The 14085-nt window shown below is 44.0% G+C and overlaps 1 protein-coding gene across 1 annotated transcript in view; it reads right to left on the bottom strand.

Annotated features, from left to right (window-relative positions):
- Positions 1 to 297: 297 nt before the first annotated feature.
- Positions 298 to 14085, bottom strand: part of ABCB1 (ATP binding cassette subfamily B member 1) — a 108386-nt gene continuing 94598 nt past the window's right edge. The window contains exons 24-28 of the mRNA XM_082692371.1: positions 12500 to 12656; positions 11587 to 11784; positions 4610 to 4816; positions 2019 to 2165; positions 298 to 976 (exon numbers count right to left, since the gene is read on the bottom strand). Of these exons, the coding sequence (XP_082548497.1) occupies positions 773 to 976; positions 2019 to 2165; positions 4610 to 4816; positions 11587 to 11784; positions 12500 to 12656 (913 nt within the window). The 3' untranslated portion in view covers positions 298 to 772. The remainder of the gene's footprint in view (positions 977 to 2018; positions 2166 to 4609; positions 4817 to 11586; positions 11785 to 12499; positions 12657 to 14085) is intronic.

Raw genomic sequence — 14085 nt, 5'->3', positions numbered from 1 at the left:
GCAGAAATATTAAAATCCTGTAAGAGCCCTTTATAAATGCAAGGCAAAATATTTATAGTACATCAGAGTATGCACTTCATAACTTCACATCCTGAGCCTCACCCCAGCCCCTAGAATTCTGTACTGATGTGTGTGGTTGGTTTGAGAGCCATGATAATGTGAAAACACAAGAACCAGCAGGATCACGTCCACAAAGAATGAAGACTGGTGGTTCACTGTGAAAAGATGTGTACAATGGGAATTATTTACACTCCTCAACCATTCTCACAAAAATTAATGGAAGTTTTAAAAGCAGTCTTTTTATTCTTTAAATGCAGAAATAATCTTTAATATTCCAACTGGGAGATGATGTATTTACAAGCATTTTAGACAAGATGATTCTGGTCATATAAAAGTTTAGTTTTATTATAGCACTTGATGCAAACATTCAGTACTTTTTGCCACTTCTGTCATCTTTCAGCAAGGCAGTCAGTTACAAATAAACAAAAACTATACAATTTATTAACAAAATCTACTTTGAATTATTCTATAAGTTTTAGAATGCAATTAATACCAGTATTTCCGTCCATTTGATAATGTGTCTTCTGGTTCCTTTAATCTTAAAGTCTGCAGACTCTGAACTTGGTGGAATGATCTTTGGTTGCGGTAGGAAATGTTAAACAAATAATTCTACAGAGTTTTTCCAGTAAGCGCTTGCTTTTTAACTTTGATTAAATGCCATGTTTTACACAAATATTAGAAAGTATTTAACAGCTGCTATGGTCACAGTTCACTAGCGCTTTGCTCCAGCCTGGACACTGACCATGGAAAAGTAGATGCCTTTCTGAGCCAGCAGCTGTTGATGCGTGCCATGCTCCTTGACCCTGCCGTTCTGAAACACCACTATTAAGTCTGCGTTCTGGATGGTGGACAGGCGGTGCGCGATCACGATGCAGGTGCGGCCTTCTCTGGCTTTGTCCAGGGCTTCTTGGACAACCTGATCAATAACCACATAAATTAATTCTGATAAAAACAGGCCTCTCCTTTCTTTCTCCATCATAAGGCTCACAATCTTCCAACAAGAGGTGCTTCTTTAATGACAGTATCCGTGAAATATCACAGAATTGATAAAGCAAGGAATGTGTCATCTCAGAAGATAAGGGATTCCTAGACTGGATTAGTTCTGAGGCAGAAGACATCTATTCTTGGAGTTATAACAATAAATACGGTCTGTGCATTCATCATTTGAAAACATGTACTGGTGTGCCCACCCACACAACATCCGTCAGCGCGGCCCTCCAGTCCGTCCAGCTCTACAGCAAATCCAGGGAGACCGAGTGCAGTCTGAACACAGCCTCCTTGAATTTTGGGATTTTAGTAAAGATCGGGATGTCTCAGAATTAATATGTCTTTCAGATACCTGAAAAGCCAACTTTTTCTCAAACTGAAAATGATTACTAATATTTATCTTAAGGTAGAGTCAGTTTTTATACTGCATTAACCACCCACTTCTTCATACAGTTGCTGGAGAGATGCCACTGGTGGAAATGGGAAAGTGGCCCCTGAACACGGCGTCTTCGGTCAATACAAAGTGATCCAGGGTTATTTTTTTTTGGAGCCTGGGTGCTACAAGACTAATTTCCCCTATTTTGTCTTAGGGTTCTTGAATCACAGCAGCAGAAGGTATCCACATTCTGCAGAAAGCTGATGTAAGTAACAATCAACATAGCTTGGCTGAATTTTGTTCTCTACCATGGAAGACAGAAGCATTTAAAGACAACCAGATCAAGGGTAATGAATCCAATTTTAATTCGTACCTTTTCGGGGTACCTGGGTGGCTCCCTCATTAAGTATCAGCCTTCGCCTCAGGTCCTGATCCCAGAGTCCGGGGATCAAGCCCCACCAAGGGCTCTCCCTGTTCCGTGGGAAGCCTGTTCTCCCTCTCCCACTCCCCCTGCTTGTGTGCCCTCTCTTGCTGTCTGTCTCTGTCAAATAAATAAAATCTTTAAAAATAAACAAATAAATAAATAAATCTGTACCTTTTCACTTTCTGTATCCAGAGCTGACGTAGCTTCGTCCAGAAGCAAAATGTGAGGCTGCCGAACAAGGGCGCGAGCTATGGCAATGCGCTGCTTCTGGCCCCCAGAGAGCTGGGTTCCTTTGTCTCCTACTCTGGTGTTGTATTTCTGTGAAGAGGGTTTTGTTATTAGGAGACACAGAACTAACATTCCTAAAAAAGAGTTTGTCCGCAGATAATAGGATAACCGCTTCCATAAACACACAAAAATGTTTCGGTTCAGAAGCTAAGAATGGGCTCACAGAGGATTATACACCAAAAATGCAGCTCTCAATGGCAGATTTGATCTCTCTTCTTGAAAATAGACATTTGGGGGGCACCTGGGTGGCTCAGTGGGTTAAGCCTCTGCCTTCAGCTCAGTTATGATCCTGGCGTCCTGGGATGGAGCCCTGCCCCACGCTACCTGTTCAGGGGGGAGTCTGCTTCTTCCTTTTCCTCTGCTCCTGCTCCCACTATCACATGTGCTGTCTCTCTCTCTCTCTTCCTCTCTCTCTCTCAAATAAATAAAAATCTTTAAAAACAATTAAAAAAAAAAAAGAAAATAGACATTTAGGTCTGAGAAGCTATGTTTTAGTGTAAACAAATCAATATCTTTATGAGAAAGAATACTGTTACAATGTTAGTCTCTTCTAGTCTTCTGGTTTCGTTATATTCGGGGCAAAGTTTGGTTCAAGGAAGGAAATCTGACTTAAAATGGGCTAAGCAATACATAAAACTCATTTTACTTACAACCAGCAGGTGGTGCTCTCTGCATTGAAGTCAGGAAGGGAAGCCATTTCTTGGGATGCTAGCTAACCTTCCGGTATCTGTTTTTATAAATCTCAAAACACTTCAAAAATCTTAATGGATGCTAAGGAATTCCATCTTGATATCTAACCTTAAAGCTAACATAAATATCCTGGTTTAATTTTTGTGACTTCAGAGTTCTCCCAAAGTTCTTCACATATTGTGTCCCACAGTAGATAACTGTCAATAATTACTCAATAGAATGATAGTGACAGGAGTTAAAAGGACATGTAGGAGAGAGCAGGAACAAGATGTGACAGCATGTGTAACCTAGAAGACAATACTCATAATTTTCAGCTCCTTGCTAGGCTGGAATTTTAGTCAAATCCTGGGCTCTGATTCTGACCCCCAGAGTTTCAATTAAAAATCCATGTTCTGTGGGGCACCTGGGTGGCTCAGTGGGTTAAGCCTCTGCCTTCAGTTCAGGTCATGATCTTGGGGTCCTGGCATCAAGCCCTACATCGGGCTCTCTGCTCAGCAGGGAGCCTGCTTCCCCCTCTCTCTATGCCTGCCTCTCTGCCTACTTGTGATCTGTCTCTCTCTGTCAAATAAATAAAATATTTAAAAAGAATTCATGTTCTATGTAGGATTGCCTATTTTTATTGGCTGTGTCTGGCTGCCCTAGTCCAAGGGCTGTCAGACTGAGATCTCCCCCAGCGGGTGGAGTCCAAGGACCCCAGAACCGCAGGCGCCTCAGGAGGCAGGAGTGCTGTGTGTCCCATGTGAGGGCAGGGGTTTCCAGGCTGCACTGAGACCCTATGATCCTGCTGTAGCAGGTAAGGCAGGGCTGTGGCTCTGAAGGAAGACAGTAACCAGTAAAGGGGATTAAAGCTGTATCTTTCAAGTTTTCTAGCCTTGGGAAAGACTGATCATCCATAGTGGGGCATGAAGCTTAAAAGAAGGGGAGAGGGACAATTCCTCCCCCAGGGGGGCCTATGATGTGGGGGCAGCAGATATCACAGGAAGAGCCTCAAGAAAAGGAAGTCTGGGAAAGAGCTGGTATTGCCGTCTTTCCCCATAAGGAAACTGCCTTCCCCACTGGTTTGAGGCTACTGAGCTTTATTTTTGAGGGGTGCTTCCTTGTGATAAAGAAACTAGTGATAATGGGGTGGGTACAGACAAGTCAGGTCAAAGTGACTTCAAAATGCAGTACCTAACCTAAGGGTCTTAAGAGAGGGCAAGAGATTCCTTTTATGTAACTTCCCAGGAAGAATTCAGAGGGCATCCATGGGTAACAAACAGCTCGGGAGCCCCATGGAAGATTTCAAGAATCAGCCCTCTAAGCAGAGCCTGGGGGCCATGAAATGTGCAATGATGAGAGAGTACATAGTAATACAGTCACACCAAGGGCTCAGCTCTATTCAGGGAGAGCCTTCTTTCTGACCTGGGTTCAGTTCCCCAGCCTGCCTGACTCCCCAGAGGTAGGTTTGCAGCTTGGGGGAGAGCAGCAAGGAGGCAGAAGGAAGGTTGGGAAAGAAATGGGGGCAGAGGGGCTGTGCCTGCTTCTGTGGGTGCTGTACTGAGTGAGACTCAGAGGGAAAGGCTTCCTCCATATATGTCCTTCTCGGTCAGGCTTGCTCACCAGGGAAGCCAGCCGGGTGATCAGGCAAACAGTATCAAATGGGGATAGGAAGTGTGGCAAGACATTGTATACAGGTGTGTATTTTGGTTGCTCCCTTCTCTTCACCTTTGGAAAACCAGCCCTTTAGAAATCCAAGTGCAGGCCAGGGAGGCTGCCGTAGGCTCCTATTTTGGAGAAAGACTTACATCAGGGAGTGTCTCGATGAAGGGGTGTATGTTGGCCTCCTTGGCTGCCTGCACGATCTCTTCCTGTGACACGACCCGGCTGTTGTCTCCGTAGGCGATGTTCTCCGCGATGCTGCAGTCGAACAGGATGGGCTCCTGGGACACAATGCCCAGGTGGGCTCGGAGCCACTGGACGTTCAGGTTCTTTATCTCCTCGCCGTCAATCAGCTGAAAATGAGCGTTCATAGGTAACTTCAGGACCGGCACATTTTTAATTTAGCAAAATCGGTATCCTTATCTCATACACTAAAATTGCCAAGTTACCGTGGGACACTTTTGCTGCTGTTGCGTTTGGACTGTCAAAGTTAACTGAACTAGGTCACAGTTTTACACTCTGATGAACTGTCACGTTCCTTCTGTTTGAACTCTGGGTTCTCATATGCATGTGATAAGCAGGATAATCCCCCCACTCCCAAGATACCCAGAGTCTAATCCACGAAACCTCTGAATGTTACCTGCCATGGCAAAGGGAATTAAGGTACAAGGTTGCTCATCAGCTGATCTCAAAATAAGAAGATGATCTTGGATGATCCAGTGGGCCCGATGTAATCATGAGCGCCCTTCACTATTCAAGAGGGAGGCAGGACAGTATCAGAGTGGGGCAATAAGACCAAGACTCAATTAGTCATTGTTGGCTTTGAAGACTGAGGGAGGGGCCAGGAACTAGAAGAAAAGGGTCCCCTAGAGCCTGCAGAAGGAACGCCATCCCGGTGACACTTTGATGTTAGCTTGCTGAAATCCATTCTAGACATCTGCTTCCAGAACTTGTGAGATACTAAGTTTATGCTGTTTTATTCCACAAAATTTGTTGGCACCCTTATTCTTACGTATCGGTTTTTTCATAAGAAAAGTAGCCGAGATTAGACTGGAAATCAGTAACTCCTGTGAGCACACAACAGGTCTGCAAGTCAGTCTTCTCAGAATCAGGTTTTGGAAGAGCGGGGTGCCACAGTTAAATGGAAAAGAAGTGTGGGAAGGTGGCTGTTGGATCTCTAAGTAGTTGTTGATCTTGGAAAAAATGAATTAATTTCTCTGAGCGTTTCTTTGTGGGTAAAATGGGAATTATGATAATAATTCCTAAACTCCTAGAACCAGGTACTGCACAAGATCCTGAGTAGACCCCACCCAGCACAGTGCTGGGCACTGGGTATGTGTCCCAAGACCATCAGAGACTGGTAACTCCATGTCACTGTAATTAAAACTACAGTAGAGGGATGAAGGCTGGGTGGACGGAATGATAGCAGACATCTACCATGTTGGGCCAAAGGAGTGGGAAGCAGAAGCTGTCTCTTCTCTGGTGACCTGGCTCCCTGGGTTACCCTGCAGGAGCCTGGGAGTGCTCCTTCCAGCCTTGCACAGATGCACAGATGTCTGCACCAAGCATCGACTTTGCAAGAGAACTCTGGTATTCAAGTGAGATAGCTAGTCGTTCCCTCTGGAGAAGCCAGTGAATCAGCTTCAGGCTTTTCCTGTAGTGCTAGTGAGGGTCTACCATGCTATATATACCATCTGGATCTCATGTGCCTGACTGGGTGCCCCTGGGAGATAGCTGGCAGGTACAGTCTCTGCTGCAGGAACATGGCTTCTGTTTGTGAAGCTGGCAAGTGTAGGGATAGGAAACACAGTCATGACCTTCTTAGTACCCAGCCCAGTTGCCATGGAGACTATTTCAGCATCTATGTTCTAGGCTTCCTCACAGTGTTAAGTGAAGTGGGAAGTAGAGGGTAGAGAGAGGCAGTAAAAACCATACAAGAATGTGGCACAACAGCAGATCTTGTGAGATGGAATACTGTACTTGAGAAATGGAAATTTCAGGAAAGGAGTAGCTTAATTTTCTTCAAGCTTACGCTGCTGGCAGGAAAACAGACACTGCTTAACTAGTATCATTAGACAAATTTCAATGATCCCACTGAATTTTAATGAGTTTCTTTATCACGCTGAATACAGTAACACTCTTGGTCCTCCTCAGTCCCACATGATACACTGGAATTGAAAATTCTTAAAGCCTGTGTTAACTGAAGCATCCGTTCTGTAGAGAAAACATGTTTTAGAAGCCCAGATGGAAAAGAGACCAATGCAGAGGCTCTTTGGCAGAGGCACAGGTCATGGTCTGAGGGAAGACCAAGGAACTTTGGGGGGTCGGGAAACACTGTTCAAGAGACACTGACCTAAATAAAACTTAACCAGGAAATTCAACCCCTTGGTAATAATAAGGTAAAACCAGGTTAAATTACTATCTTGTTTTAGATTGCTAAATGTACTGCTGTCTTCATTAGCATAATCAAAAGGTAAATATGTAGTATTCTGCTATATGTACTCTGATTACATGATTACAGATATAAATTATTGAGCACTGACTGGATTATAAGTCCTGTGATAAGCTTGACTCAGGCATTCTCTTTTTTAATCTTCACAACACCCCTAGTAAGATAGCTGTTTTTTGTGGGTTTTTTTTTAAAAGATTTATTTATTTTAGAAAGAAAAAGTGAGTGTGTGGTGAGTGGGGGGAGGGGCATGAGAGAAAAACCCAAGTGGATTCCATGCTGAGTGACCCGGGGTAGGGGGGACAGCGGAGGGTGGGGGCTCTATCTCACCGCCCCTGAGATCCTGACCTGAGTCAAAACCAAGAGTAAGACACAACAATTGACTGAGCCACCTAGGCACCCCTGGAGTAGGTGTGGCTTTAATCTCCATTTTACAGATTAAAAAAATGAGCAAAGTTAGGTGACTTACACAAGATCACACAGTAACTATGGAACCTGGGGTTGAAGTTTTACACTATAAGTTGGGTTTTGGTAACACATTGCCTTATAATTGAAAGATGATCTCTGCCTTCCATCACAGAAGAAAGCCCCCATGTTAGCTCAGGCGCTCACCCGGTAATATCCAGACCATGATAACAGGCTTCTGATGATGGTGGGTGTGCTAGGAGAGGGGAGACAGGAAAGGTCGGGGAAGACTAAGACCAGAGGCGATTTAACAGTGAGGGTAATGAAGTTCAGCTTCAAGAGTCCCAAATTGCAGGTAATTGCTGGGGGCTGAACTGTGTTTGGGGTGAGAGGGAGGCCAGGCTGCAGTCAGGAATCTCTTCTGGGTGAGTATTTACGTATCAGCCTATAGAGGAAAGGGACCTGAGCGGCACCTGGGGGGGCTCAGTCGGTGAGGCGTCTGCCCCCCATTCAGGTCATGATCCTGGGGGTCCAGGGATGGAGCCCCAAGTACTCCCAGTGCTCAGCACCGAGTCTGCTTCTCCTTCTCCTACTCCTCGAACTCATGCTCCCTCTTGTGCACATGCCCGCTCTCACTCAAATAAATAAATAAATGAGAAAAAGGATTTGAATCTTTAAGGTTTCACTATTTTCTTGTGATTTGTTTTATTAGAAGTAAATATTCACTTTTGTACCTAATTTTGCATTCATAATTTTGTATCTTTCTTAGGTAGAGTCCCTAAAAACGTACAACCTGGGGGTGGCTCAGTGGGTTAAAGCCTTTGCCCTTGGCTCAGGTCATTATCCCAGGGTCCTGGGATCGAGTCCCACATTGGGCTCTCTGCTTGGCAGGGAACCTACATCCTCCTCTCTCTCTGCCTGCTTCTCTGCCTACTTGTGATCTCTGTCTGTCAAATAAATGAATAAAATCTTAAAAAAAAAAAAAAGTACAACCTGCCGGCCCCACAAAACTTGGAATGCCCCCGCTATACAACTCCATAGCTTCATTTTTCAAGACTCTCCACAGGTTAACCTACACCTTTCAAATTTATCAGTTAAGTGGTTCTCAGATGATGGCTGCCATCAGAATCATCTGGGGAAATTGTAAAAATTAATAGGCCAGGTCCTGACAGAATGCAATGAGCCAGGCTGGCTGTGTTCTTCAGTTGTTCTGAGAACCACAGCTCCAGTCACCATGACTCAAAGTATCATTCAAGGCCCACCGACGGTCATGAGGACTTCCGGACCTCAAGGTCACGTCCTTCTTCAGTTCTTATGGGCAATCATGCCCAGAGCCATGTTCATGTTTACATGGCAAGGAGAACTAACTACTAGTCACCTACAGACTGGGTTATTAAGGGTTACTAATTGATATGCATCAACAAAACTTGGCACATTTGTTCGTGCTTCTTGAGGACACTTCCGCTAGAATTCTGGCTGCTGTGTACCACTTGGCAGGACTTCAAAGCCCTAGCACAAATGTACAGGAGCCGATAACAGTGTTCCTACAATAGACAAGGACACGCTGTTTTTCTTGTGTTTTCAGTGTTGTCTTGAGATGGTTATTGCCCTGTGTACTTGGCATTCATTTCCATATTCTTCTCTGCCTTTCCATATATGAAGGGAGTGGAAGGCTAACGGCTGTTTCCCAGACTCTCTTCTGGTTCTGAAAGTAACTGTGGTTCTACCAGCGAGAGGCACTGTGCAAAATCTGGAAGGCCTAGGCTGATTCTCTTTAGTAGCCAAACTAACAGAGGTGTCTATGAGTGCAGTGGGGTGGTCGTGAGATTGTTTTTTTTTTTTTTTTTTGCTCTCCCTTAATGGATTATAATTTAAAACTTTAAGAATCACAGCTCTCATTAAGTCTGCTATTTCAGCCAAAATCAGCTATATGGACATTGGGAGCAAATCACCTACCAGCCACAGCTCACGTTATCCTTTTTTTTTCCATTTCAAATTTATTTTTCTCATTTTTGCTGAGGTTTTTATTTTTTTAAGTTATTTTTAAAATTTAAATTCAATTAATTAACATATAATGTATTACTGGTTTCAGAGGTAGAGGTCAGTGATTCATCAGTCTTATACAATACCCAGTGCTCATTACATCACATGCCCTCCTTAATGTCTATCAGTTACCCCCTCCCCTCACCCACTATCTCTCCAGCAACGCTCACTTTGTCTCTTGCATCAAATGACATCTTGACTGCTCAGTCTTTCAACCTCAGGTCCCGTAAGAGCCAGCTCTAGACCTATGTTCTTTTATATAACTCATGGAAGTATATGTCTCATCTCTTCAGGTAAAAGTCTTTGAGTGCAGACATCATAACCTATAATTCATTAGAGCTCAACATTTAATACACTGCTTACTCAACATCTGTTAAGGGTCATAATCAGTGTCTAAGAGCTAACATTTCCTTCTATAATTGCTTCCTTCGTCTCTTCCTTTAGAGTTCCCTGTTCAAACTTTAATAGCAAAATTGAAGCATAAAATCAGAATCCACAGAAAATATGAACCAAGAAAGTAAAAATAAGAGACAAAGTTCATGTAGCTGTTAAGAAACAGACTGAGTAGAATACAGTTAAAAAAATATTTTTTTTCTTTTTTTTTTTTTTAAAGATTTTATTTATTTATTTGACAGAGAGAGATTACAAGTAGGCAGAGAGGCAGGCAGAGAGAGAGGGAGGAGGAAGCAGGCTCCCTGCTGAGCAGAGAGCCTGATGCGGGACTCGATCCCAGGACCCTAAGATCATGACCTGAGCCGAAGGCAGCGGCTTAACCCACTGAGCCACCCAGGCGCCCCAGTTAAAAAAATATTTATGGCTAAGTGTGACTGAATTTAAAAAGGGCCCTGGACTACAGGCTGAAACCTCTACTTTCATGACCGTCCTTAATGCAAGTGGGGTCCATGCGGAGCTGAGGCACCAATAAGACTATACGGAACAGGTATCCATTCTGTTTGGTCAGTGCCCATGAAATTCTAGTAGTTTTTTTTTTGTTCATTTGTTTGTTTGTCTTTTAAGAAAGGGAAGGGTGGAGAAAGGATAGAGAGAGAGAATCTTAAGTCGATTCCCCACCCAGCATGGAACCTGAGGTAGGGCTTGATCTCATGACCTTGAGATCATGACCTGCACCAAAATCAAGAGTTGGACGCTTAACCAGCTCAGCTACCTGGATGCCCTTACTGTTAAATATTTTTAATAGCACCTCTGAGTACAACCAATAATTAATACTCACATGATAAAAATTTCTTCTATTCCTTCCTAATTTAATTCTTTCCTATTCTCTCTTGTAGTCATTTAAAACTTCACCACTCCCTTTATGACTCCTAGCTCATCCTCAGGACCTAAGATAGCGTCTGACAAGCACTCAGTAAACGTTTGTTGAATGTTGAATGAATAAATGCAACCCTTCATTTATTCTTTTAGTTCATGAGAAAAAGGGGATCCCTCTATATCCTTTATCTGGTCCCTCAAGTTGTTGATCTCACTTTTCTTTTTTTTCTTAGAACGTGTTTCAATGCCCTCTCAATGATTTTATCTCAATCCTCAGCCATAAAAATGTTCCAGCTTTCCCCGTCCTGACCGTCTCCCTGGACTCTGCCTTCCCGCTCACACTGCTGTTTTAATTGTCTTTCTTTGACCTTTGATCTTTTAAATAGTCTGCACTCAGTCTCCACCTCCCCTTCTTACTGGGCCTCAGCCAAGCTAAATGCGTTCCCACCACAACCCCCATTCGCCAAGAACACTTAAAAATGTCACAAGTAGTCCATTCATTATCAAATCCTATCATGTCTTTTCAGTCTTCATCTTCCTACCTGTCCCCAGGATCTGTCATTGCGGACTCTACTTTCTCCTTCTTGAAACATACCCCATCCTTGGTTCCCATCTTACTGTCTCTCTTGGCACCTCTCCCCCTCCTCTATCTTTCCGGCTACTTAAGTTCTTTGCTAGCTCTTCTCCTGTGAGCGGAAGCCTAGCCAGGGGAAGGGGGAGGGTGATAAGAAAGGCCACTCATGAAGGAGAGCGGTGGGGCCGTTGCAGAGAGCGCCCGGAGAAGCAGCCTGGGAAAGCAGACACAGCTTGGAGCCCATATGTAGGATGTAAGACTTTCAGGGAGACTGTTGTTCAAGGGTTGGAAAAACTGTGGCTTAGAGTCAAGAGTTACATACATGCAGGCATTTAGATGATAAAAAAGTTGAAGTGAGGAGGTGAGAAAGAAAGTGTGCTCACCACTGTACCAGCCAAGGGGTCATAGAACCGCTCAAGCAGCTGGACCACCGTGCTCTTCCCACAGCCGCTGCTGCCCACCAGCGCCAGCGTCTGGCCCTTCTTCACCTCGAGGCTCAGCCCCTGCAGCACGGGGATGTCTGGTCGAGTGGGGTAGTTGAACACGACTTCATTAAATGTCACGTTTCCTTCCAATGTATTCTAAAATCAGAACAGTGACAATAAAGGTGCTAATGGCAATCCTGAAAACTCACAGTACAGAGAACCCCCTCTAACACCAGGTGTCCAAAGACAGTGAACTTGTATTACAGTGACGCTGCAGCTGTTACTCCCAGAATGCAATCAATAAGATAAAAAAGAGTCAGGGGTTTTATAGCAGGGATTGTTAATGCAACACAAATATGCTAACTCAGACATGTTCCCCAAGAATACATTAACCTATAGGGCGCCTGGGTGGCTCAGAGGGTTAAAGCCTCTGCCTTTGGCTCAGGTCATGATCCCAGGGTCCTGGGTTTGAGCCCCTATCAGGCTCTCTGCTCAGCAGAGAGCCTGCTTCCTCCTCCTCTCTCTGCCTGTCTCTCTGCCTACTTGTGATCTCTGCCTGTCAAATAAATAAATAAAATCTTTAAAAAACAAACAAACAAACAATACATTAACCTACATATAATAAAACCTGGTAAACAGGATTTGCTTATAAATTGGGCAGTCTATCTCCTTGTAGCCTTGTTATACAAAAGTACTGGATGTAAATAAATGATTAGCATTTACTAAAATCACCTCATGATCTAGGCAGTTTCTTTTTATTCCCAGCAAATTAAAAAAAAAAAAACAACCCACAGATTTTATTAAATTTCCTCTTAGAATATTTCCACTCATCAGTTAGGAATCTGTCTTACCATCAAAACATCAGACTTACCGGCTGGAGGCCTCCTGTGCTGTAGCTGTCAATCAGAGGGGTTTTTTCAATGATCATGATGACGTGGGCTGCTGATACTTTGGCTTTGGCATAGTCAGGGGCAAACGAACTGACCTGCCCCACTGCCATGGCACCAAAGACAATAGCTGAGAAGACCCTGCAAAAACACAGACGAAGCATGTGCAGAGTTTGGGTTATAATGCTAGACAGCTTACCGTTCTTCAACCACAGAGCATTGCCGCAAACAGTGAAAGAAGTTAAAAAATAAAACCAACAGACTCTTCTCCTCATATATTTCATGTCAGTGTAATACACCGTAAAATAGCCCCATTTTTCATCTGTTTCTCTCACCTCGCCTTCTAGTAATGTGACTTGGCAGCTCCTCCACTTAAGAACAGGAATTCATTTTCCTAGCCTTTGAATCCGAGTTGGCCTATGACTTGCTTTGGCCAACAGGATGTGGTGAAAATGACTCTTGCCAGTTCTAAGCCTATGACTCAGGGGGCTTGGTGTACCTTCTCTCTCTGGCACGACCACAAGCCCAGCTAGCCTGCTAGAGGACAAGGCACAGATGGAGGCAAGCTGTGTGGGCTCCAGCCAACTAGCTTGTAGTCTTCTGCACGCATGGATGAGACCAGCTGAGATCTGCTGTCTACCCCGGCTCAGGAGAACCGCCCAGCTGACCCACAGACTTGAGCGCAAATACGAATGCTTATTATTCCATGTCACTCACTGGGGCTTAGCGGCTGGTTGGTAAGCAGTGTGACTGTGGCAATCAATAACGGGTGTAGGCATTAGAGACAACGTGGACAGACCGAGAGGATATTCAACTAAGTGGAAGAAGATTGAAAAAGACAAGTGTCATATGATTTCCCTCACGTGGAATCTAAAAATACGAATGGATAAATAAAGAGCAGAATCAGACCTAGAAATCAGAGAACAAACTGATGGTTGCCAGAGGGGCAGTGGGGGGTGGGGAGCAAAATGGGTGAAGGGGAGTGGGAGAGACAGGCTTCCAGTTAGGGAATGAGTAAGTCACGGGAATAAAAGGTACATCATAGGGAATCCAGTTCAATGATATTGTAATAGCCTTGTATGGTAAGGGATGGTAGTTGAACTAGCGGTGAGCACAGCATAATGTATAGAGAAGCTGAATCATCATGCTGCACACCTGAAACTAATGTAACATTGGGAGTCAGCTATTAACAAAAATAACAGATATGGGCAGTGGTGCTGAAATTACCTTGGGTTCTTAGAAAACATGGGGAGCTGTACAGCAAAGAGTGAGCTCCTTATAGAGACAGGTTTCATGCTGCTCACAAGATGCAATCCCCATGCTTAACCTATGGCATGGGAATCACAGCAGTTTAAAGCTGGGAAGGACTCTACAGGATATCAAGTCCAGTTCTCAGTTTGTTCCCTGAGCGACTTCCCCTAAGAAAGCTTCCATCCTTTGTTTTAGGAAGTAGCAAGTTTGATTAAGTCTATTGTTAAAAAAGTTCTTTTCAAATGGAAGAAAAGAACTTTTGCATAATCCTTTTGCATAATTCAGCCCTTAACTGGAATATAGTCAAAAAGGCCCTTTA

Source organism: Mustela nivalis (assembly GCF_964662115.1).
Source record: "Mustela nivalis genome assembly, chromosome: 12".
NCBI lineage: Eukaryota > Metazoa > Chordata > Mammalia > Carnivora > Mustelidae > Mustela > Mustela nivalis.
This window is presented reverse-complemented; position numbering and strand designations above follow the sequence as displayed.